At 45.9% G+C, this 25,309-nt stretch overlaps 1 protein-coding gene, 1 long non-coding RNA gene and 6 other non-coding genes across 9 annotated transcripts; 1 reads left to right on the top strand and 7 right to left on the bottom strand.

Moving 5' to 3' along the window:
• Positions 1-10,554: 10,554 nt before the first annotated feature.
• Positions 10,555-14,437, top strand: LOC123079576 (uncharacterized). Of its 2 annotated transcripts, XR_006438022.1 has the most exons (3): positions 10,555-10,901; positions 13,922-14,075; positions 14,303-14,437. It is a non-coding gene; the product is annotated as an uncharacterized lncRNA (long non-coding RNA). The 2 variants fall into 2 exon arrangements; XR_006438021.1 differs by having other exon boundaries at positions 13,922-14,437.
• Positions 14,438-15,181: 744 nt separating this feature from the next.
• Positions 15,182-18,184, bottom strand: LOC123079574 (acidic leucine-rich nuclear phosphoprotein 32-related protein 1). Its single transcript, XM_044502368.1, has 2 exons — positions 17,705-18,184; positions 15,182-15,742 (listed from the first exon to the last, which is right to left on the bottom strand). The coding sequence occupies exons 1-2, from the start codon at positions 18,023-18,025 to the stop codon at positions 15,485-15,487; spliced, it is 579 nt and encodes a 192-aa protein (XP_044358303.1). The 5' UTR covers positions 18,026-18,184; the 3' UTR covers positions 15,182-15,484.
• On the bottom strand, positions 15,917-16,002 carry LOC123081211 (small nucleolar RNA Z122). The gene has a single exon (XR_006438687.1). It is a non-coding gene; the product is annotated as a small nucleolar RNA Z122 (small nucleolar RNA).
• On the bottom strand, positions 16,040-16,127 carry LOC123081212 (small nucleolar RNA Z122). Its single transcript, XR_006438688.1, has one exon. It is a non-coding gene; the product is annotated as a small nucleolar RNA Z122 (small nucleolar RNA).
• LOC123081219 (small nucleolar RNA Z119) lies at positions 16,198-16,297 on the bottom strand. The gene has a single exon (XR_006438695.1). It is a non-coding gene; the product is annotated as a small nucleolar RNA Z119 (small nucleolar RNA).
• LOC123081222 (small nucleolar RNA Z119) lies at positions 16,465-16,559 on the bottom strand. Its single transcript, XR_006438697.1, has one exon. It is a non-coding gene; the product is annotated as a small nucleolar RNA Z119 (small nucleolar RNA).
• LOC123081221 (small nucleolar RNA Z119) lies at positions 16,598-16,697 on the bottom strand. The gene has a single exon (XR_006438696.1). It is a non-coding gene; the product is annotated as a small nucleolar RNA Z119 (small nucleolar RNA).
• Positions 16,731-16,825, bottom strand: LOC123081223 (small nucleolar RNA Z119). The gene has a single exon (XR_006438698.1). It is a non-coding gene; the product is annotated as a small nucleolar RNA Z119 (small nucleolar RNA).
• Positions 18,185-25,309: the final 7,125 nt, after the last annotated feature.

Here is a 25,309-nt window from a genome sequence, read left to right as displayed (position 1 = left end):
CGATCGTGTGGGCGAAAACCGTGCCTCATTTAGACTCTCCTAGCTCCCTATGCCTCTATAAACACCTCCCCCTCCGAAATCCGGGTCCAAACCCTACCCACCGCTCCCTTCGCGCGCCGGACACGTCCGCCAGGCGCCGGACGAAACGCGCCGCCGCCCTGAGCCAGTGGCAAGGCGACACGTGTCTCCGCCGCCGGCCCGCGAGGCCCGCGTCTGGCCCGCGGAGCCCGCCGCCGCCCGACCGCGCCCGAGGCACCCCCGCCGCCCGCGCGCCTCCGCCTCCGCCCGTGCGCCGCCTGGGTTCGCCGCGCCTCGCCGCCAGCGCTCGTCTTCGCCGCCGTCCGACGCCATCGCCGGCGCTCCTCGCCGATCCGCCGCCGCCTCTCTCCCTCGCCGCCGCGCCCGGTCGCCGGGACCCGCGCCGCCCGCGCCGGCGTGCCCCGTCGCCTCCCCGACCCCGGCGAGCTCCTCCACCTCCGGCCGCCGTCTCCTCTCCGTCTCCGGCGAGCGCCGCGCCTCGAAGCCCATGCCGAAGAACCCTAGATCTGGGATCAGGTCGACCCCGTATTTTCCTCCAAGTCCCCGAACTATTGCAATATATTGCGCTGTTCATCACATCATATCTCATCGCATTCTGCTCCATTTTGCGTGCATGATATATCGAAATGTTCGTCTCAAGATGCTCTTCATTTTGTTCTATTGTGCCATGCTCATTTGAGTCCATCTTGATGCCCAAATCTCTTGTGCAAGAGTGCTATATGATGTTTACTGCTGTTAATTATCAGAACTTGTTGATTTGTTATTTTTGTTGCATTTGATGTGTGCATCTTATGGGCATGAGCTCTACAGGTGTTTTGATCTATGCCATGCCATCTTTACAGAGGTGTATGCCATGTATTTTTTTGATCTATGTGGTGACTAGCACAAGCATGCAAACTAGGCTTCGTGATGTTTCTGTTTTCAGGGACTTAGAATTTTGCTAAGTCATTGCTCTGCTGATATTTTATGCCATGTATCCATGTTGCTACAGTGAGATCCATGCTTCTTTTGAGTATGTTCAGTAAGGATGTTTTGGACATATAGATGTGCTCTATCCATCCATGCCCCTGTTTGCAATTATGGAGTGACCTAGCATGTCTCAATCTTGCTCTACTTTTGCTATAAAACGTTCCTGGCAGATTGTTTACATGTTAATCAATTTTGCCAAGGTTGTTGTAGTTGATCCTTGCATGCTATGAGCTTATTCTTGACATGGTCAGCTTCATAAACATGCCATTTTGCTGTAGGTATGCTTTTTTTTCCATGCATCGCTTCGTGATGAGTGAATCGAGCTCACAAAGATGCCTTCATAATTCTGTTAATGCCATGCTCTGTTTTCTGCCAAGTCCGAAACCTGTTAACGAAACTTGCTATGTTTACATGGGCGCCATCATATCTTCTGATCCTTTTTGTCTCATGGTCAGTAAGGGACTTTTGTTCTATGCATTTAGTAGATTCATTCCATGCCTTGTTTTGCGATGTTAAGTTCCTGTAGCATGTTGATTGCTTGCTCTGAACATTGCTACCTGATGTTGTTTCTGCCATGTCCAGTAATTTCACCAAGTCTGTGAACCTGATATCTTTTGCACTTTTGACATGCTTGTTCGAACCTGTTATTGTGTGATCTAGCCATAGCTCAGTGTTCATCTTTTGTCAAGCATCTCCTGTAGATTACTTCCATATGATTTGTTGCTATGTTGGTGTGATGTAGCATAGTTACTTGTTGCATTCTAAGTGCTATCATGCTGTTAATCGCAGATTCGTGTCATTCTTGTTTTGCTTGCCATTTGCAAACCGTGCATCCGTTTCCGGTGATCTTTATATCGATTTCGACCGAAATCATCTCACCTTTCCAATGGCATACTTGGTTTGCTAAGTTACTGCCTTGTTCATTCTTTTTCTTCCGGAGCACGCATATGCATCGCATATCACATCCCGCATATCATGCATGTTTTGCATCATGTTGCTTGTGCATTTCCCGTGTTTGATTGTGGTTCCATTGCTTGTGTTCTTGTTGTGGGTAGAGCCAGGAGACGAGTTCATGAACGAGGAACCTGTTGAGTACGCTTACGAGGATCAAGCTTTCGACAACTCTGAGAACCTTGCAGGCAAGATGACCATACCCTCGAAATCACTTCTATCTTTGCTTTGCTAGTTATTCGTTCTACTGCTATGCTGCGCTACCTACCACTTGCTATATCATGCCTCCCATATTTCCATGTCAAGCCTCTAACCATCCTTTCCTAGCAAACCGTTGTTTGGCTAAGTTACCGCTTTTGCTCAACCCTTCTTATAGCGTTGCTAGTTGCAGGTGAAGTTGAAGTTGGTTCCATGTAGGAACATGGATATTTTGGAATATCACAATATCTCTTATTTAATTAATGCATCTATATATTTGGTAAAGGGTGGAAGGCTCGGCCTTATGCCTGGTGTTTTGTTCCACTCTTGCCGCCCTAGTTTCCGTCATACCGGTATTATGTTCCTTGAGTTTGCGTTCCTTACGCGGTTGGGTGATTTATGGGACCCCCTTGACAGTTCGCCTTGAATAAAACTCCTCCAGCAAGGCCCAACCTTGGTTTTATCATTTGCCACCTAAGCCTTTTCCCTTGGGTTTTCACGAGCCCGAGGGTCATCTTTATTTTAACCCCCCGGGCCAGTGCTCCTCTGAGTGTTGGTCCAAACTAGAGCACCGTGCGGGACCGTCCCTTGGCAACTTGGGTTATGTTGGTACCTGTACGCTTCACTTATCCGGTGCGCCCTGAGAACGAGATATGTGCAGCTCCTATCGGGATTTGTCGGCACAGTCGAGTGGTCTTGCTGGTCTTGTTTTACCATTGTCGAGATGTCTTGTAAACCGGGATTCCGAGACTGATCGGGTCTTCCCGGGAGAAGGTTTATCCTTCGTTGACCGTGAGAGCTTATGATGGGCTAAGTTGGGACACCCCTGCAGGGTATTATCTTTCGAAAGCCGTGCCCGCGGTTATGAGGCAGATGGGAATTTGTTAATGTCCGGTTGTAGAGAACTTGACACTTGACTTAATTAAAATACATCAACCGTGTGTGTAGTCGTGATGGTCTCTTCTCGGCGGAGTCCGGGAAGTGAACACGGTTTGAGTTATGCATGAACGTAAGTAGTTTCAGGATCACTTCTTGATCATTTCTAGCTTCGCGACCGTTGCGTTGCTTTCTCTTCTCGCTCTCATTTGCGTATGTTAGCCACCATATATGCTTAGTGCCTACTGCAGCTCCACCTCATTACACCACCCCTTTCCTATAAGCTTAAATAGTCTTGATCTCGCGGGTGTGAGATTGTTGAGTCCTCGTGACTCACAGTTTCTACAAAAACAGTTGCAGGTGCCGACGATACCAGTGCAGATGATGCAACCGAGCTCAAGTGGGAGTTCGACGAGGAACGTGGTCGTTACTATGTTTCTTTTCCTGATGATCAGTAGTGGAGCCCAGTTGGGACGATCGGGGATCTAGCATTTGGGGTTATCTTATTTTCATTTGGATTTGACCGTAGTCGGTCTATGTGTGGATTTTGAATGATGTATGAATTAATTTATGTATTGTGTGAAGTGGCGATTGTAAGCCAACTCTCGTTATCCCATTCTTGTTCATTACATGGGATTGTGTGAAGATGCCCCTTCTTGCGACAATACCACAATGCGGTTATGCCTCTAAGTCGTGCCTTGACACGTGGGAGTTATAGCCGCATCGTGGGCGTTATAGTCTCTTCTTACAAGTTGCGGTATTTTCTCGGGGACGAGCAAACCTTACTGCTTGGGGGAGTTGATGAGTCCAATTTGTGTGGTAATTTTGGCTGTTATTTTGTGCCTTTATAATAGGCCTTGCGGAATTTTACTGTGTACGCGCACTTATTTTGTTATTTTCGATATCAAAATCTCATGATGGACTCATTCCTTTTCGATATCCACAGCTTATGAAAAGGATTAAATAGGAAGCACTGGCGGCGGCTCTAGAGAAAAAGACGGCCAACCATAAGACCGAAGCGCTCGTATGAGCGGTCGTGTCACGTGCCAGGAGAACCGCCTCGTCAACTATTTCCACCCCGTGAAATCAGGTCGGGGATAAGATGCCCAAAGACGCCAGAAACTCATCCAGAAGGAGGAACCCTAGCCTCCAGATTGATACGGAGGGGGAGCTTCCTGGGGAGGAGATCACCATCTTCATCACCATCCACAAGGAGGGCTTCAACATCATCACTGTTGTCATCATCATCATCCACTTCCTCTTCATTGTAACCCATCAAGAGCCCTAGAGGGTCGACTTGAGTGTTACATGTGTAATCCCTCCATGTTCACCATTACCACTTGATGATGTGTGTTGCCTCCATGTGTGAGTAGTTCATGTAGTTCTCAGGGATAGGGATGAATCCTAGCGTGTAATAGATCATTTGATACTAGGATTTAATATCCTCTTTGCATGTTTATGTTAATGATCTTCTTGATATTCGGTGAAGTCAACCATCCAATGTATGCCAATTTTGGACGAAAGGTTATTACTATTGGCGGATTGGCTGGCTGCAAAGGTAGGTGGCGTGATAGGCCCTATCTCTCTTTGTCCCGAACCGTTGCGGTAGGGGGTAAAACAGAGGCCACTTATAGGCTACGTCCATGGGGACCCTTTTCCCCTTAATCACCGTTTGGTAACCGGAGTGGGAAAGAACGGTAATGGCGTATATGATATGGGGTTGCCGAGTGTATGCACGTATCTATATCGACTCTACCCACAAATAGAAATATGCAAAGTGGCTTAGGAATCTGAAGTAGCATTGTGTTTAGGCACCGCTATAGATTCACACTAGTGGGGAATCCGGACTCCTTGGGAACGCCTTAATATTATTGATTTCAACGCTCTTTTGTGCTACCTTTATTTCTCACTTTTCTTGCACTTTTTACTATTACACTCGCTACACCATTATCTTTACTACTGCTTTGGATAACTGCTACCTCTTGAGCATGCGTTGGTTTTCCCTTGAAGAGGAAAGGATGATGCAGCAGAGTAGCATAAGTATTTCCCTCAGTTTTTGAGAACCAAGGTATCAATCCAGTAGGAGGCCACACGCAAGTCCCTCGTACCTACACAAACAAATAAGAACCTTGCAACCAACGCGATAAAGGGGTTGTCAATCCCTTCACGGCCACTTGCAAAAGTGAGATCTGATAGAGATGATAAGATAATATTTTTGGCATTTTTATGATAAAGATTAAAATTAAAGAAAGCAAAATAAACGGCAATAGAAAGAGCTAGTTGACGGAAGATTAATATGATGGAGAATAGACCCGGGGGCCATAGGTTTCACTAGTGGCTTCTCTCAAGATAGCATAAGTATTACGGTGGGTGAACAAATTACTGTCGAGCAATTGATAGAAAAATGCATAATTATGAGAATATCTAGGCATGATCATGTATATTGGCATCACGTCTGTGACAAGTAGACCGACTCCTGCCTGCATCTACTACTATTACTCCACACATCGACCGCTATCCAACATGCATCTAGAGTATTAAGTTCATAAGAACAGAGTAACGCATTAGGTAAGATGACATGATGTAGAGGGATAAACTCAAGCAATATGATATAAACCCCATCTTTTTATCCTCGATGGCAACAATACAATACGTGTCGTTTCCCCTACTGTCACTGGGATCGAGCACCGCATGATTGAACCCAAAGCTAAGCACTTCTCCCATTGCAAGAAAGATCAATCTAGTAGGCCAAACCAAACTGATAATTCGAAGAGACTTGCAAAGATAACCAATCATACATAAAAGAATTCACAGAAGATTCAAATAGTGTTCATAGATAATCTTGATCATAAACCCACAATTCACCGGATCTCGACAAACACACTGCAAAAAGAGTTACATCAAATAGATCTCCAAGAAGATCGAGGAGAACTTTGTATTGAGATCCAAAGAGAGAGAAGAAGCCATCTAGCTAATAACTATGGACCCGAAGGTCTGTGGTAAACTACTCACACATCATCGGAGAGGCTATGGTGTTGATGTAGAAGTCCTCCGTGATCGATGCCCCCACCGGCGGAGCGCCGGAAAAGGCCCCAAGATGGGATCTCACGGGTACAGAAGGTTGCGGCGGTGGAATTAGGTTTTCGTGGTGCTCCTCAATGGTTTCGGGGTACGTAGGTATATATAGGAGGAAGAAGTAGGTCGGTGGAGCCACGAGGGGCCCACGAGGGTGGAGGGCGCGCCCCCCTGCCTCGTGGCCTCCTTGATGATTTCTTGACGTCCACTCCAAGTCCTCTGGATCACGTTTGTTCCAAAAATAACTCTCCCGAAGGTTTCATTCCGTTTGGACTCCGTTTGATATTCCTTTTCTGCGAAACACTAAAATAGGCAAAAAAAAAAGCAATTTGCACTGGGCCTTGGGTTAATAGGTTAGTCCCAAAAATAATATAAAAGTGTATAAATAAGCCCATTAAACATCCAAAACAGAATATATGATAGCATGGAACAATCAAAAATTATAGATACGTTGGAGACGTATCAATAACTTACAACTTGCAGGCATATTCTTTAAATCTTTGAAGAGACAAAAGATTAATTCATATGCTCCCGGTGGGATCGATACTCTTACTTCAAAAAAGCTACAATTAAACCTTGTGCACTTGCGGGTCATCAGCAACCATATAATATTAACACATAGTCTTACTCGAAAGTAAACAGAGTAGCTCACAACCGAAGTATAAAAGTATGAAACGAGAAATAAAAGCTTTTACAAGATCATAGAATAATCAAAGATAACACGAGGGCTTGCAATGTCTCCAAGCACAGGAATCCTGATAGAACACTCCTCCCCCATTAGCATCGAGACACCAAAAAGGGAAAAGATGATGCTAACGTGAGGATCCAAGCTCGAGGACGGCACTGGCAGCATAATCATCCTCATCCTCAGGGATATAGCGAAGGCGGGGGTTGGAGTAGTCCGTGGCAATACTGTCAACGTCCTCGCGACCAGGTGGTCGAGCCTCTCTCCAATGTTCTCTGCCTTAATTACCTTCAGCTCTCTCCACATCTTCTTCCTGCAGTTAACATCCCTGATGTGAGGCCTGGCACTGGACTGACACATCTTGAACAAGTTGTTGAACCCACGAAAAAGCATGTTCTTCTCCTTCTTGTTGAACGAAGGTGAAGAAGGAATAGTGTGAGCAAAGCCAGTGGGATCCTGTGCGGTGGCACCTCATGATGAGGAACCACCCACCTCAGTAGCAGCAGACGCCTTCCAGGATTGGGCTTCTTACGCACTAAGTGTGGCATATCATCATGCACCTGACGTCTGAAGTTGGTGAATCTAGTAGGCAGAGAGATAGGCAACTTCTGCAAAAGCTTATCACGGCCATCAATCTTGGCCTCAATGAGAGCCTGGATGAATAGTGTAAACACAACTAACTTGTTAAACACAGAAGTCCTCATCTCCTCAAACATGAAATTGAGCACATCGACCTTCTTATCCTCATAGTCATAAACAAGCAAGTCAATAGTGCTGCCCCAAAACTCATCATACGAACATGTCTTGGGGGACAAGGAGCTCTGGAAGATCTGGCGAAGAGTGTCATATTTGGACAATAGCTCCTGAATATCGCCAACATCAGTAATAGGAGTGCCCTCCTTATATGCAAAAGCAAGATCCCTTCTGTGACGACCGTGCTGAAACACTATGCCATAGCCCTCCTGAGGCTCAGAGGAGAACTGATACCCTGTGATAGCAGTTAAGTCAGATTTGGATTCCCTCAAAGTAGCACCCCGTGAGTGCCACACAAATGAACGATCAGATCTCCTGTCAAATACATAGTGGCATAGAACTATAGTATAAAGAACCTCATTGTAAGCCTTGTTGAACTACAGAAAGCGAAGCAAATCCATTCTTCACAGAACATGATACACATCAGGAAAAAGATCAGTGCAAGTGCTGATGTACTCCATATCCAGACTGCGGTGGGGAGCTACCTTGTGCTTCTTCACTCTTAGAACCTCCTCAAAAGTGTGGTGTTGAAACACTTTGGTCTTGTACCTGTAATATATGTTGGTTTGGTATTCCTGTTATCACGTGAATGTGTACCGTGAGATATGATCTCTCGGCTGGTGCACATCACAGTCAATTGAATGAATTTGTGTGTGACAGTGTTGATGCCAAAGATGATGTTGTCGAAGCTATAAAAGTTGGTGCATCCAAACAGGTTTGCTAGGCCCATGGACATGTCGGGACAAAGGCACGCATCAGTGTTGTTAGTACCAAGCGTACGTACATGGGGACCATCATGAACTTTACACCATGTCAGAGGGACTAGCAGAAGAGGCCTCTAAAACAGTTGTGATGCAAAATGCCATGTGGGTAGAAGGTGATGACGTTTCCCATGGTTCTCCAAGTAGATGAACTAGTCAGTGAAGAGACGGTGACGCTAGCGAGGAGAGTGTATTGGAAAAATAAGGTGTTTTCCACTGAACTCGAGGTAGTCTGAAGGGCCACATTGGTCGCATATAGAAGCACGGTGGCGGAGCGTGGGGATGGGGATGTAGACTATGAGCGGCAACACTACGAACCGAGGGAACAATGTAGTTGCGGCTCATGATTCGGTGCTTCGATTTGTGATAAGCTCCTCACTCCTTCACCCAATCCCTTCCAATCTACAGAATTGTGCTTCGATTCGTGATAAGCTCTACACAAGAACGATGCACGTCGATGTTGTGATTCCACTCCCATGATCGGTTACTAGTTTCGCTGACTGTAATTCTTCAATTTTGTGTTCAAGTTTGGATCTTTACGGTATGTCGTTTGAAATTTACTTTGAGTGGCTTCCTCTCACCATTCCACACAACTTTTTTGTTGTAAGTTTTTTGTTTCGGCAATTATAAACTAATCTCTACTCCTATAAAAATGGGAGTTGGTGACAACGGTGTGTCTGCGGACAGCTGGGATACTGCCCCCCACCTCCCCTCCCCTCGCGTCGTCCTTCCCAGGGCGACCCGAGGGCCCCTAGGGTTTCCCTAGGCGCCGTCCCCTCCACCCCTCCCTCCCTACCGTCACCCGAGGGAGTCGTCGGGCACTGCCTGGGCGACTGCCGATGACGGTGGTCGTGGGGCTTCGTCGCTTCGCCCGCTGTGGCGTTGGACCTAAGAAGCCTGGGCGGCGGCCCGGTCGGTAAGGCGGCGCCGTCCTTCGGCTGGCGGCGCGCGCGGGAGGTGATGGCCGGCCCCCTTGGCTGCTCGGGCAGCGAGGTCCCGGCGGGTAGTGGTCGCGGCGCGGCGAGGTTCCTCCTCCTCTGCTCCAGATCTGAAGGTCGGGTTTTTCCCCCTCTCTGCTCTCCTTGCTGGATTCGCCTGATTCCGGGCCGCTGGTCGCCGGATTTGGTGCCGGCGGGGTGATCCCCGAGCAGGTGGTGCTGGACGAGCCCGGGGGAAACCCTTGTTGGTATTTCCAACGCGGCGGCGGCGGCGCCCTTTTGCGTCATTCTGCTCGTTGGAGTCGCAGCCGTGGGCTCTCCTCCACACCCCGGCCATGCCTCCCGGGCGAAAGCTCAAATCCCGGCCTGGGATGGACGGCGGCGGCGCCTGGTGCGCCGTGTCCTCCTTGGAGGCGCCGTCTGGGGAAGTTTGGTGCTTTGGGGGCGTGTAGCAGTTGAAGGTGGGTGCTTGGCGTTTGTGGAGTCCGTGGTGTCCCTTCTGTGCAGGTTTCAGATCCAGCCACAAGTGCTCTGCGGTGGTGTTTGCAATGTCCCGGCGGGTCGGCGCCCTCGAGTATGGGCGGAAGGGGATCGGGTTCCCTTTCCCGGCAGCAGCAACACCGCAGGTGCCGATTCGGCTGGTTCTTGAGTTCCTCGTTCCTAATCTTCGCCATGTGGCTCGACAGCTTCTTCCTTTCGGCGACTCTCCCGGCGGCTTTCCCTCTTCCATCGGTCTCCTTCGGCGCCTGCGTTGCAGCTTGCGTGTGTGTGCTCCGGCATGATGTGGTTGGCCCCATTGCTGGCCCGGTCTTGAGACCAACCTATGCTCTAACTCTCGGGTGAGCATCTCTACACTTCGACGGTGCTGCGCCTTCGAGCCTAGGCGAGGGGAAAGGATCCCCTTCGGTGTTAGAGAAGGCATGTGTTGTGTCATCTCCAGTTTCGGGTTTCAGCCATGTGCCCGATCTATTTTGGCGGTTGCAGATCCTCGTGGCTTCTTCATAGTCGTTTCAGGGCCTTTGTGTAGAGGGCTTATCCTCAATTAGCTGTTCTTTAATGTAATTTTCTGTTCGCTGGTTGTAGGTGTAGCATAGTAAGCCGTTCTTCTTTCTCCCTTGTATCCTTTAGCCGCTGCTTTGTTCGTGGTCTGCTCTTGTACTCCTGGCCGGTTGATGGCTTTGTTAATTCAAAGTCGGGCTCCTCTGAAGCCTTCGTTTCAAAAAAACGGTGTGTCTGCTTTTGTGCCATCTGCACCATCTGATCCGGAAGGTACGGCTGATCTTGAGACCAAGTGCCCCTTGCACTTTTGCAAAAAACACCCCACACACCGGAACTGTTTTTTAGATGAAAAAAGAGCTGGAAGTTCTTCGTCTCTCGCGATAGAAACAGAGTCTTCGATAACTCCCAGACTCCCCACCGCGGCACCGCCGGTCCCCTCTCCTCTCTTTGCCGCCCAAACTCCGGCCACGCCGCCCCAACTCTGGCCGCTCCCCTTCCCTGCCCCGCATCCCTCGCATCCATCCAGGCTCCAATTCTGACATCTGACACCGATTCAACCACGCTAGGATACAGCTGCACGGTGACGGCGGAGCAGGAAGCTAGCAGCGGCGAGCCACCGATGGACGCGCAGGAAACTAGCACAACAGAGCGCACAAGGTAATTTCCTTTCTTTCAATAAATTTCACCTCACATCTTCGTCTCAACTTCACGGCCGCAGCAAACCTGCAGCTCGTGAACGCCTTCTCGTGCAATGGCGTCTGGTTGTATTGAGATGATTAATATGTGGCCAAATTTCTATGAAAAGTTTGTACGGATGTTCTAAAGTACTGCAGCAAATTTGGAATACATTAACGTTGAATCATATATGTATGTTCAATTTATTTATTATGCTATTGTTCAGATTATTAACCTTATTATAACTTCCATCGTCCCTCGCGTCGCTCTCGCGGGCGGCGGCGGGGGAACCCTAGCCTCCACTCCGCGCCCGCCTCCTACACCATCCCCTCCCCTCGCCGCCGCCAGAACGAAGCCCGGTGCGCGTCGGCGGCGGCGGGGCCTTTCTTCTCCTCCCGGCGTGCGGCTGTAGCGCGAGATGCAGCGGCGCGGCGGAGTCTTGGTGCTGATGCAGAGAGGGCACGTCGGGCGGCGCGAGCGGGCGGCCAGGCTGTGGCATCTACGCGTGGGGTTGGCTCCGGGGCGGCGGCACGGGCACGGATCCATCGCGGATCTGGTCCTGCGGGCGCGGTCTCGGCCTTTCCTGCTCGGCCGGCCGGTTTCGGTGGGGGGACTTCTCCTTGCTGTTATCTGGCCGCGGTGGCCTGGATCATTCAGATCCCGGCAGGGATGGCGGCGGCCCGTGCACGAGAGATGGAGGTCTTCGAACAGATCTGGGTGAAAACCTACTATTGGCTATTGCCAAGGCCGGCGACGGCGACGCTCTCTGCGTCGTTCCCTTCCTGAAGGCATCGCCGTGAAGAAATTCAAGGCCACTCTCTGCTACCTCCGGGGGAAACCCTAGATCAGTAGATCGGATGACGGCGGCTCTCTGGTGTCATTTCTCCCTTGGGGGCATCATTCTTGGAGGTGCACATGGGTTCGAGGGACCGGAAGACGGCGTCTTTGATGGAGCGGTGCTTCATCTTACACATTGATGATGGCGGATCTCGGTGGCGTGGCGCTGTAGAGACTCGGCGTCTGATGCGCGGAGATGGACTCGCGCAGGAGGAGGAAGCTGTCTGGCGTCATGGTGGCGTTGATGGCAGAGAGGCCTGGCAAGGTCGGTGCATCAGTTCTGCTCTGAGGATGGACCGATGGAAGATGGAGGTGACGGCCCTTGCAGCGTGCGGTGCTCACTGTGAGTGTGCCAGACCGGTGTGGGACCCATTCCAGGTAGTGGCTTGGATGGGACACCCGGCTTGAGATGTTAGGTTTTGGTGCGATGTCTGTTTGGTATTAGGCCCGGACATTCGGCACACCTTCATCAAGGGGATAGGAGTAGCAACAGCGTTGCCAAGTTGGTGGCTTCAGGCTTATTGATGTATCACCTTGTATGGTCTTTGTGAATAATTAATAATATGGTTGCATGCATCGTCCAGATGCAGAGGCCGGTACATCCTCCATTTCCAAAAAAAAATAACTTAAAAAAGTGGAGTATTTGTTTCTTTCTATAATGGTCATTTATTTGTCAATCCGTTTATAGATCGTTGTTTTACGATCAAGTAGCGCATGAACATTTTCCCGGAGCTTCAGGGACATTACAGACAATTTCTATCAAAAGCACAGTTTCGCGGTTGCTCAACTTTCAGCTTTTTCACAGTTACCACCTCACGGCTGCTTTCTGACAGCTCACGGCAGCTTTTCTGAAATCCACAGCTCAACCAAATACCACCTCGATAATTAGGGTCTCAATAAATCAGATTTTGCTTTGAGCATGCCCGAGTAGCTCTCCTTCTAGATCCGGTTGTGCAGTCAATTGGAGACAAAGAGGATAGCAGTGGTTGCTGGCTTGCTGCCATGTCCAAGTATGTTCTCTATAGTAAGTTGCTCCATTTTTCGTTGTTTGCTTGAGTCTCTTTTGTGCAGGCCTTGGTTCTCGACCTAGACCCTTTTTTCATATAGCCTACCAGCGCCAGGAACGCCATGATTGGCCCAGGCATTGTAGACACGGAGGATTTGTGCCGGTGGCGAACTACTCATTCCTGGTGGCACTGATGCCAATTACCACGAGCCATTGTGTCCGTTCCCAGCGACGATCATCCCTTCATAATTTATGTATTTGTCCTATCAGACCTGAGAAATTGGTCAATTTTTTAGTACAGATGTGTATCAGATCTGTGTGTGATTGAAACTGTAGTCTCTCCTAAACATGTGATTTGTTAAATGTTTAGAACGAATCGGTTGTGGATCCGCTCAGTACCTTGTGAGCTGCAGATTTAGACTTCCTACTTGATTCTTTGCGGAAGCTTGCAGTTCATCCTTGGTGAAATTCACTGTACTCCATCATCGGGTTGGTACCAGATTTGCTATTCAGTATCTAGACTGTTTTTTCATTTTGGCTTGTGACAGATTTTTGTACTTGGCATGTTTTGGTGCCAGATAAATAGAGGATCATGATCAAGGACGACTAAATGTATAATTAAGTACATAAGTTCTTGAGTCACACACTTTGTATCTAGTAATTTAGCTTCCCAGCTCGCTATATGTTATTCTGTGTTGAACATAATCTGAAATAATCGCTTTTTCAAAAAGCATATACATACTCTGTAGTTGTGTGAGATCGACTTGGAACTGCTATATGATATAAGATATGTAGCACTAATAATAGCCTTCTAACATTTTGTCTAATATGTGCCAATGAGTGCAGTGTTGCTTGTAGCTAGATAGATTTTTTATGACTTCAACACGTCCCTTCCATCTCCTAGATGATGTGTTATCCCAAACTCCTTTGAGTTCATATATCAGTTTTAATCTCTCAAGTAAATTTTGATATTGTGTAAGTTATATATACTTGAAATCCCATGGGAAATGGCGTTATTCTTTTCTAAGACACTATTCATGACTGTATACTCATATACCAAAATGAACCGACATAATTGTTGGAAATGTTATAAAAGAAGTATCTCTTAATTAGTTTAGTTCCATGGTTGAGCAAATCCTATCTGACTCTCATTTTGCAGATACTCGCTCAAACACACCATGTCGTGGGCTGGCATACCATGGCTGGAGACGAGACGGAGCGCTCGAAGTGTACCCACATTATATAGTCTCTTGGCAGATTTAGATTCCCCTAAAAAAATGATACTGTTGTGTTCATGTTGAATACTATTTCAGGTTCGCGAGGCAACAACTACTAGAAGAAATTTTGCAATTTAGCATTTTTAGCACATTCTGGTTGTGAGTAAATGTATTTTAGTTTAAGGAATATGTATGCTTGTGGCCAGCTGCAGTTTAACATTTTGTCAATTTTTGCTAAGATTTTCTCCTGTAATTATCTGATTACTATTTGACCAACATCGTTTGCAAATATTTATTTTTGACGATTTTCCTTTTTTTTGTAGGTTTGACAAGAATTCGGTATATGTTCTAAATGTTCGGCTTAGAAGAAGCGTTTTATCGGATGGGAACCGTATGTTTGATTGTGCTATGTGTACCTATCAACTTTATGACATCGATTTGATCAATGTCTCAGTACATTCTTTTGTTGTTCCTTATCTTTCCTCGTTCCGTAGTGTAGCAAGGGCATGTTGATCTATATCTCCAACTATATTGTGCTACCCGTGAATCGACATGTGGTTAAATGATTGGGAGGCTGGCTGGTATTTCTAACCCATCAGAGTTCGAATCCTAGATTTGAGATCGATGCTCGCATTTTTTCGAACACCCCAGCCGCCGCGACTGCATCTAGCAGACGGCCGGGTGACCATCGCGATTGAAACAAAGGACGAAGGATTGCCTTTTGCGACTGTAGGAGAAGGATTTCTGTGGATTTCTCCAGTGCACTCGTGAGCTCTGACATAACATGCCGGACGCTGCGACAGTGACGGCCCCCTGTCTGGCCATTTAGTGTCCTAATTCGCATCCATTTATTTTATCTGTGTACACCGAGCTCTCAATCTCCAATATACAAGAGCAGAACGAGTACTTTGGTTGAACGCCTGCAAAGACGGGTGACTAGTGGTAGAGTAGCAAGCAGAACGGGATTGTGAAATCATGAAGCCAAAGCTAACAGCCATGACACTAAGCCAGCAATGGCACTGTTATAGAATTAATTTAATGTTACAAGGCTTGGCACCAATGGTATCTTGGCTTGTTGAGGGAATCCAAAGACCATACTGTGGATGCTCTAACAGCAAATGTCTTCTAAGCGCTCAAACAAAAAATAGTACCAAGAGAACTGTAGGTCAAGCAGTGATAACAGTAAAATAACAGCAAGCTAGTTCAAGAGAAATATCATGAAAACAAGATTCAGAACAGAGCATCCACATTCCACAGGTTTTAATCAGAAGCTACACAAGCATATAACAAGCCCCATATCTAATGCTCATACAGAAGTTCAAGGAGGCTGTTAATCAACATCAGCAGTATGCACTAACAACTAACATGGGTAGACTCAAGTTCGAGCTGCTACACCTACCACAGATGTCCTAAAGCTACAGCATTTACCAACAATCCTCTCCCAGAGGATTATTTTCCTTCTTGGCCCAAGCAGAAAAGATACCAGATCAGCAAGAACAAATTGACTATCGCTTTGATGGAGGCTTCTCATCATCATCACCATCATCATCACCGTCATCATCATCTTCATCCTCCCCACCAGACCTCTTCCTCTTCGATGAGGATTGCGGCTTGACAGAATCCTCACCATCCTCAGCATCATCATCCTCAATCTCCTCATCCTCAGCACCATCACCATTTTCTTCCGGCTCAAAGTCACTGGAATGCTCTTCATCTTCAGCACGGCCAAGCGGCTGCACTAGATATTCAGTTCCTAGCTCCTCCTGCCAAACAACAGTGCAAGTGTCAACATTAGTTTTGACTGCTCACAACGATGCTAGTTGACTATTATAGGAATGTTCATCACAGATGAGAAGGGCAAACCAATTATTTGGTGGACAATCATCAATATAAATCAACTAGTGACAGATCAATATAAAATAACAGTTTAACTACAGTTTGGGATCAGACTGACGTGCAATTTCTCATCATTCTGAATAATCCATAAAGGACATCTGAGATGAAATAATCATCATTTCCCAAATAAAAGTGGATACTACTAACAAATTAGTTTAAAAACATAGGGGATCAGACTGACGTGCAATTTGTCACCATTCTTTTAAAAGCCCGTTTAGGACATATCTGATGAATTAATCATCATTTCCCCAATGAAGGTAAAACAAATTGACACAACAGCCTCTCACGAGTAGCCCAAAAAAAAAACTTCTATCTAGTAGTGCTTTGGATCAGATAGGCAAATCAGTTATTTTGCAACATATGGAGAGCTCTAGGCTCATCCTCAGAAACAGCCTCTGATATTCATCATCTCCTCGGCAAAATAAAGAATAGAAAATGAAAGTGTTTGAAAAGTACTTTGGATCAAATAGGCAAATCAGTTACTTTGCAACATAGTAGAGCTCTGGGCTCAACCTCAGAAACAGCCTCTGATATTCATCATCTCCTTGGCAAAATTAAAAAAAAAAAAATAGAAAGTGTTTGACTAGTGCTTTGGATCAGATAGGTAAATCAGTTATTTTGCAGCATATGAAGAGCTCTAGGCTCATCCTCAGAAACAGCCTCTGATATTCATCATCTCCACGGCAAAATAAAGAAAAGAAAATGGAAGTGTTTGACAAGTGCTTTGGATCAGATAGGCAAATCAGTTATTTTGCAACATAGGAAGAGCTCTAGGCTCATCCTCAGAAACAGCCTCTGATATTCATCACCTCCTCAGCAAAATAAAGAAATGAAAATGGAAGCGTTTGACTAGTGCTTTGGATCAGATAGGCAAATCAGTCAATGTGCAACATAGGACGAGCTCTAGGCACGTCCTCAGAAACAGCCTCTGATGATCCTCATCTCCAATCACACATGGACAGAGCTGCAAAGAAGGCCTACTATCAAATCTGACAGATCTACACTAAATATTTTGCATATATATGTGTATTTGGATCTGAGTGAGAAACGAGAACTAGGACAACTATCAAATCTGACAGATCTGCACCAAATTGGTTGCATATCTAGGTGGCTTTGGATCTGAGTGGGAAATAGTGAGATTTTGGGAAATAGTGAGATTTCCTGCAGACAAGATACCTTGGAAGATCGCAAGGCAGATCTAGTACAGTAAGACAATTCATAGATGGCATATCATAGCCCCATCTCTACTGTGTGGCTCATAGGTTAACAGCTCAGATGGAAAACCATCCCTAAACAAGGATTTTTTTTCTTTTAACAACTAAATATAGCAAGTATATCGAAGGGGACATATACGTTGTCCTTGACTATTCTCGGAAAAGGGACGTGGTTCTGATCTGATGGGCTACACTGCAGACCACACAACAACGGACGGCCGGTGGATAAGCCAATTCAATGTCAACTACCACACAATGGAGGGACAGGTAAAGGTTGAACGGTATAGCAGAGTACAGTCGACAAGATCTAAACGAACACAGAGCAGAAAAGGCTGCAGGTTGAGCAAAATAACAAATCCCGATTTCTAAATCTATCTAACTAGCCAGATGCAACTGTCCTGCGTGCTTTTTTTCCAGATCTAAACACATTAATCGACAGCAACGAGAAATCAGGTTTCTTTGAGGAAAGCATGTATCGGCAAGATCTGAAGACAGATCTGGAATTTCTCTAACATAACGGAAGTATATGTTCTTGGAGTAAACGTAACCGAAAGTACTGAGATGGCATACATTTGAGATGGCAAGAAAAAATACAAGATGATGAGAAATTTATACCTCGGGCTCTTCCTCCTCGTCGACTTCGTCCTCCTCCTCCTCGTCATCGTCGTCGTCGTCGTCCTCGTCGGAGATGTCGACCACCTGCTGCGCCGCCGACCCCTTTTCCTCACCCTCCACCCCCTCGTCCTCGTCCTCTTCCCCATCGTCGTCGACTTCGTCGTCATCGTCGTCGTCGTCGTCGCCGTCAACCGCCTCCTCTTCATCTACCTCGTCGTCCACATCCACCACCTCGTCCGCCGCCTTTTTGGCGGCGGCCGCGGCAGCCTTGATGCGGGCGATCTCCGCCGCACGCTCGTCGCCTTCAACCGCCGGCTTCATCTCCTCCACTCTTCTACTACACACGAACTCTCGCGAGAAAATTTCTCCTCTGGTTTAAGTTGGTGTTGTGGTTGTGGAAAATTCAGGGGAAATTTTGGGCGATTTGTAGCCGGCGGGGAAGAACAAGAGGGCCGAGAGGCCTCTAGGTTTGGGCGGATGGGCCAGCACAGATCCTGGTCGTTGGGTACAAGAACAGGCACGCGGATCCGTGACGTGGCGGAGGATCGGACGGCTGCGAGGGGTTTGTTCGTGGGTGGTGAGAGCTCGTGAGGTGGGGGGAAACGGCTAGGGCTGACGGCAGCGTGAGGATTTGGACGCGACTAACGCCAGAGCGACACTAGTGTGCTTTGGGCCAAAACCCGCCGTTCTTTAGGCCCATCCCCCAGATGGTTGCGTTAAACACATATGTAACCAGAAGTTAGCCCACGCAGCAAAGGAAACTCCATCGCAGCTCCCACCAAACAGGACCTCCTGGGAACAAAATTTTGAAATTCTGAACATTTTTTAAAAGTAAACTATTTTGAAAAACATGAAAAAAAATTACAAAAAGCCAATAAATTTTGAAATTGAGAACAACAATTGAAGATTTTGACCAATTTTTGGGAAAAGTGAACAAATTTTGAAATTCCAAACACTTTTTTAAACAGAAAGTGTTTTTGAAAACATGAACAAAAAAAGGAAATTCTTGACCATTTTATGAACAAAATTTGAATAATTATGGGTAAAATCTCAAACAAAAAAAATGAAAAACACAAACATTTTTAAAATTTCAATTTTTAAAAATATTCCAAACATTTTTTGCAAATTGAGAATTCAAGAAAAAATAAAAATAAAAATAAAAAATGATAAATAGAAAACCAACAGAAACTAGAAAAACAGTTAAAAAGATACCTAACATTAAAAACACCATTCAAGAACCTTATAGAAGGTCCCCAAAACCGATAGAAAGAACTTGCACGAAACCTATCGTTGTGCTAGCTAATGGGTTGACCATCTGTCGCTCGGTCACTCCTCTCCATATGAAGGGTCGACACTTTGTCGCAACCAAATAGGGTTCTCCCACCAAACCTCATCTCCCTTTTTTGACACCTTAGGGTTTCTTGTTCCTCTCGCTCACCGTTGATCGATGTTAAGACCTTTCTTTCCCCCTTATCTAGATCCTTCTCTGTTTGTTTCGCTCGGGTTGACTAAAGGGAGATCCGGTACCCCCTATCGCCTTAGTGGTCTGGGTTGAGAAGGATTAGCATGGGGTGTCTCGATCTAGTCTCCTTTCAGCCAGCAGCCCCCATGCATGGACCATCCAAAGTTCTTGAGCCGGCACATGAGCCTGACGTGCAAATTTCTGACATCTGTGAACTATGTCCTCTACATCCGCATGAGTTGTGAGCCAGTAAAAGCCATGTCGAAAAGCCTTCGCGACCAGAGACGTTGAGCCGGCATGATGACCACAATTGCCAGAATGAATTTCATGGAGAATCTCATGGCCTTCTGCAGGAGAAACACGACGCTGAAAAACGCATGTAATACTTCTCCTGCGTAACTCGCCATTGACTATAGTCATAAACTTAGACCTCTTGATAACCAGACGGGTGATGGTTTCCTCTTCAGGGGCTCGCCACGAGTAAGATAAGCCAGGCAAGGTATTGTCCAATCTGGTGTCGTAGGGACAAATGCAACAAGAGCCGCCTCCGGGTCAGTAATAGCAATGTCTTCCTCCGTCGGTAGTTTGACGGACGAGTTATGCAAAACATCCAGGAAAAAATTGGTGGAACAGGTTGCGCTGAGATCCTAGGCAAGACACCGCATCTGCTGCCTCATTGAGCTGGCGGTCAATGTGATCAACCTGGTATCCTTTGAAATGACCTGTGATGACTGTAATAGCGTGTCTGTAAGCCGCCATGAGAGGATCTTTAGAGCCCCAAGTCCTAGAGACATGTTGAGCAACTAAATCCGAGTCACCCAGACACCTGGCCCCGGTTGAGGTTCATTTCCTTAGCCATACGAAGCCCATGAAGCAAAGCCTCGTACTCAGCTGCATTGTTAGTACAGGGAAACATGAGTCTCAAAACATAACAAAATTCATCACCTCGTGGTGAAGTTAAGACAACTCCAGCCCCCGAGCCTTCCAATTGTCTGGGACCGTCAAAGTGTATTGTCCAGCACGTATTGTCCAGGTTCTCTTTGGTGACTTGTAACTCGGTCCAGTCGTTAATGAAATCCACTAAAGCCTGAGATTTGATAGATGTCCGAGGCACATACTTCAGATGATGTGGACCAAGCTCGATGACCCACTTGACAACCCGGCATGTAGCCTCCCTGTTCTGGATGATATCTCCCAGAGGTGCTGAACTGACCACAATGATAGGGTGCTCCTGGAAATAGTGCTTCAATCTGTGACTGGCCATGAAAACACCGAAACCAGTTTCTGCCAATGTGGATACGGATGTTTTGACTCGGTCGGAACTTCACTTACATAATAAACTGGCTTTGAACTGGATATTCCTTTTCCCTCTTCCTTGTGTTCCACGACGACTGGCACACTTACCACTTTATTATTGGCAGCAATGTACATAAGCATCGAATCTTTGTCATGCGGAGCAAAAAGGATAGGTGGTTCTCACAATTTCTTCTTAAGGAGCTCAAAAGCTTTATCTGTTGCATCTCCCCAAACAAAATTGTTTGTTTTCTTGAGCAGCTGGTACAAAGGAATCGCCCTCACCCCAAGTCGGCTCATAAACCGACTCAAAGCCACCACACAACCCGTCAACTTTTGGACGGCATTGATGTTCGCCGGCTTGGCGAGTGTTGTGATGGCTTTGATTTTGTCCGGGTTGGCTTCAATACCTCGCTCTTGGAGGAAATATGCCCTAGAGGCAACAATAAAGTTGTTATTTATATTTCCTTATATCATGATAAATGTTTATTATTCATGCTAGAATTGTATTAACCGGAAACTTGGTGCATGTGTGAATACATAGACAAACAGAGTGTCCCTAGTATGCCTCTACTTGACTAGCTCATTAATCAAAGATGGTTAAGTTTCCTGACCATAGACATGTGTTGTCATTTGATGAACGGGATCACATCATTAGAGAATGATGTGATGGACAAGACCCATCCGTTAGCTTAGCATTATGATTGTTTAGTTTTATTGCTTTTGCTTTCTTCATGACTTATACATGTTCCACTGACTATGAGATTATGCAACTCCCGAATACTGGAGGAACACTTTGTGTGCTATCAAACATCACAACATAACTGGGTGATTATAAAGATGCTCTACAGGTGTCTCCAATGGTGTTTGTTGAGTTGGCATAGATCGAGATTAGGATTTGTCACTCTGAGTATCAGAGAGGTATCTCTGGGCCCTCTCGGTAATGCACATCACTATAAGCCTTGCAAGAAATGTGACTAATGAGTTAGTTGCGGGATGATGCATTACAGAACGAGTAAAGAGACTTGTTGGTAACGAGATTGAACTAGGTATGATGATACCGACGATCGAATCTCGGGCAAGTAACATACCGATGACAAAGGGAACAACGTATGTTGTTATGCGGTTTGACCGATAAAGATCTTCGTAGAATATGTAGGAACCAATATGAGCATCCAGGTTCCGCTATTGGTTATTGACCGGAGATGTGTCTCGGTCATGTCTACATAGTTCTCGAACCCGTAGGGTCCGCACCCTTAACATTCGATGACGATTTGTGTTATGAGTTATGTGATTTGATGACCGAAGTTTGTTCGGAGTCCCGGATGAGATCACGGACATGACGAGGAGTCTCGAAATGGTCGAGAGGTAAAGATTCATATATTGAAAGGTTACATTCGGACACCAGAATGGTTCGGGTTGTTTCGGATAAGTTTCGGAGTACCGGGGGTTACCGGACCCCCCCTGGGAAGTTCATGGGCCTTCATGGGCCTTAGTGGAAAGGAGAGGAGGGCCACAAGGAAGACCGCCCCCCCCCATGGCCAGTCCGAATTGGACTAGGGAGGGGGGCGGCGCCCCCTCTTTCCTTCTCCCCTCTTCCTCCTTCCCTCTCTCTCCCTCTCTTGGAAAGGAAGGGGACTCCAACTAGGATTGGGAATCCTAGTTGGACTCCCATATGGCGCGCGCCCTCCTATGGCCGGCCTCCTCTCCTCCCCCTAATACGTCTCCAACGTATCTACTTTTTCAAACACTTTTTCCCTTGTTTTGGACTCTAACTTGCATGATTTGAATGGAACTAACCCGGACTGATGCTGTTTTCAGCAGAATTGCCATGGTGTTATTTTTGTGCAGAAATAAAAGTTCTCGGAATGACCTGAAACTTCACGGAAAATCTTTTTGGAATTAATAAGAAATACTGGCGAAAGAATCAACACTAGGGGGCTCACACCCTATCCACGAGGGTGGAGGGCGCGCGCACCCCCCGGGGCGCGCCCCCTGCCTCGTGGCCCCCCTGAGGCTCCACCGACCTCAACTCCAACTCTATATATTCACGTCCGGGGAGAAAAATCAGAGAGAAGGATTCATCGCGTTTTACGATACGAAGCCGCCGCCAAGCCCTAATCTCTCTCGGGAGGGCTGATCTGGAGTCCGTTCGTGGCTCCGGAGAGGGGAATCCATCGCCATCGTCATCATCAACCTTCCTCCATCACCAATTTCACGATGCTCACCGTCATGCGTGAGTAATTCCATCGTAGGCTTACTGGACGGTGATGGGTTGGATGAGATATATCATGTAATCAAGTTAGTTTTGTTAGGGTTTGATCCCTAGTATCCATTATGTTCTGAGATTGATGTTGCTATGACTTTGCTATGCTTAATGGTTGTCAGTAGGGCCCGAGTGCCATGATTTCAGATCTAAACCTATTATGTTTTCATGAATATATATATGAGTTCTCGATCCTATCTTGCAAGTCAATAGTCACCTACTATGTGTTATGATTCGGTAACCCCGAAGTGATAATAATCGGGACCACTTTCGGTGATGACCGTAGTTTGAGGAGTTCGTGTATTCACTAAGTGTTAATGCTTTGGTCTGGTACTCTATTAAAAGGAGGCCTTAATATCCCTTAGTTTCCAATAGGACCCCGCTGCCACGGGAGGGTAGGACAAAAGATGTCATGCAAGTTCTTTTCCATAAGCACGTATGACTATATTCGGAATACATGCCTACATTACATTGATGAACTGGAGCTAGTTCTGTGTCACCCTATGTTATAACTGTTGCATGACGAATTGCGTCCGACATAATTATCCATCATTGATCCAATGCCTACGAGCTTTTCACATATTGATCTTTGCTTAGTTACTTTTTCGTTGCCACTGTTACAAGCACTACAAAAACTACTACGATTACTTTTGCCACCGTATACTACTTTGCTACTAAATATTTTGCTGCAGATATTAAGTCTTCTAGGTGTGGTTGAATTGACAACTCAGCTGCTAATACTTGAGAATATTCTTTGGCTCCCCTTGTGTCGAATCAATAAATTTGGGTTGAATACTCTATCCTTGAAAACTGTTGCGATCCCCTATACTTGTGGGTTATCAAGACTATTTTCTGGCGCTGTTGCCGGGGGGCATAGCTCTATTCTTTGAGTCACTTGGGATTTATATCTGTTGATCACTTTGAGGAACTTGAAAGACGAAAAAACCAAGATGTATCCCTCAACTACGAGGGGAGGTAAGGAACTGCCATCTAGCGCTGCACTTGATTCACCTTCTGGAAATAAACTACCAATTAGGCAATGCGCGTCTCTATTTCTTGAATTCTCTGATGCTACTAAATCTATTGCTCTTTTTTTGGCTATCTATGGAGCAATATGGATAAAAGAAAGTAAGTATTTATCCGGGTTTTTAGTAAACTTGCGACACCTAAACCTACTCCTGCTATTGATTTTGATATGTCGGATGTTATTGATGATGCCACTTCTGCTATGCATGATACTTATGATGAAACTACTTCTATGCTTGATAATACCGTGTCATTGGGTGAATTTCTTGATGAACAACTTTCTAGGGTTAGAGAGAATGAAATTATTGAAACTGATAATATTGACGAAAGTGATGATGAAGATTCTCCTCCTAGATATGAATTGCCTGATGTGCCTGAGGGTTATGTTATGGATGAAGAAACTGCTAGAGACTTTTTTGCTTGCAAAGATAGATATGATCTTAAGAAACTGTTAGCTAAGCTGAAAGAAAAGTCTTTGAATGTTAGAATGAAATATGACCCTGCTTTTGCTACTTCACCTATCTGTATTTCTGATAAGGATTATGATTTCTCTGTCGATCCTGAGTTGATTACTTTGGTTGAATCTGATCCTTTTTATGGCTATGAATCTGAAACTGTTGTGGCACGTCTTACTAAATTGAATGATATAGCCACCCTATTTACTCATGAGGAAAAAATTCGTTACTACTATATTCTTAAGTTATTTCCGTCCTCATTCAAGGGTGATGCTAAAACATGGTTTAATTCTCTTACTCCTAGTTGTGTGCGTAGTCCGCGGGATATGATTTATTACTTCTCTGCTAAATATTTCTCCGCTCATAAGAAACAAGCTGCCTTAAGGGAAATATATAATTTTGTGCAAATTGAAGAAGAGAGTCTCCCACAATCTTGGGGGAGGCTTCTCCGATTACTTAATGCTTTGCCTGATCATCTTCTGAAGAAAAATGAAATACTTGATGTGACGCCCGGATAATTAGACTACAGTAATTCCCTACTAATGATGCCATGTCACCTCAGTTACTGTTGATAATCTCGCGTTAGTTCGAAACCAGTTTGTATTCAAATTCAAAATCAAGCAAACAATAAAAGTTTTCAAATGTCAAAGCTAAAATGTTCTAAAAGTGACAAATAAATCATATGTAATATTGGTGGAGGAACCAAGTCTTTATAAAATGTTTAAATGCACCAAACTAATTAAATCAGTAGCTAAAACCATTAATTAAATGCCTTTTGTATTTTGTAAAATATTAAACTATATTATTTTGGGATGAAACTTTTTGTGGTTGTGACATAATTTGTAACAACAATTTAGGTGCCACTTTGGTATTTTATTGAAACTAAAATAAATTGGAAGTTAAAAGGAATCAGAAAATGAAATAAATAAAAAAAGATAAAGAAAAACAAAAAAATCAAAAGGATAGACCCCCCAGCTCCCATGGGCCTCGGCCCATACCAACCCAGTCGGCCACCCCCCTACCAGGCCGGCCCAACCCCCCCACTCCCTTAACCCCCTGGACACCCAAACCCTAACCGACACCCCCCTCCCACTTCTTCCTCC

The sequence above is a fragment of the Triticum aestivum genome, chromosome 3D (assembly GCF_018294505.1).
Source record: "Triticum aestivum cultivar Chinese Spring chromosome 3D, IWGSC CS RefSeq v2.1, whole genome shotgun sequence".
NCBI classification, from domain to species: domain Eukaryota; kingdom Viridiplantae; phylum Streptophyta; class Magnoliopsida; order Poales; family Poaceae; genus Triticum; species Triticum aestivum.
Note: the sequence above shows the minus strand (reverse complement) of the source record. Positions and strands in the feature narration are given on the sequence as shown.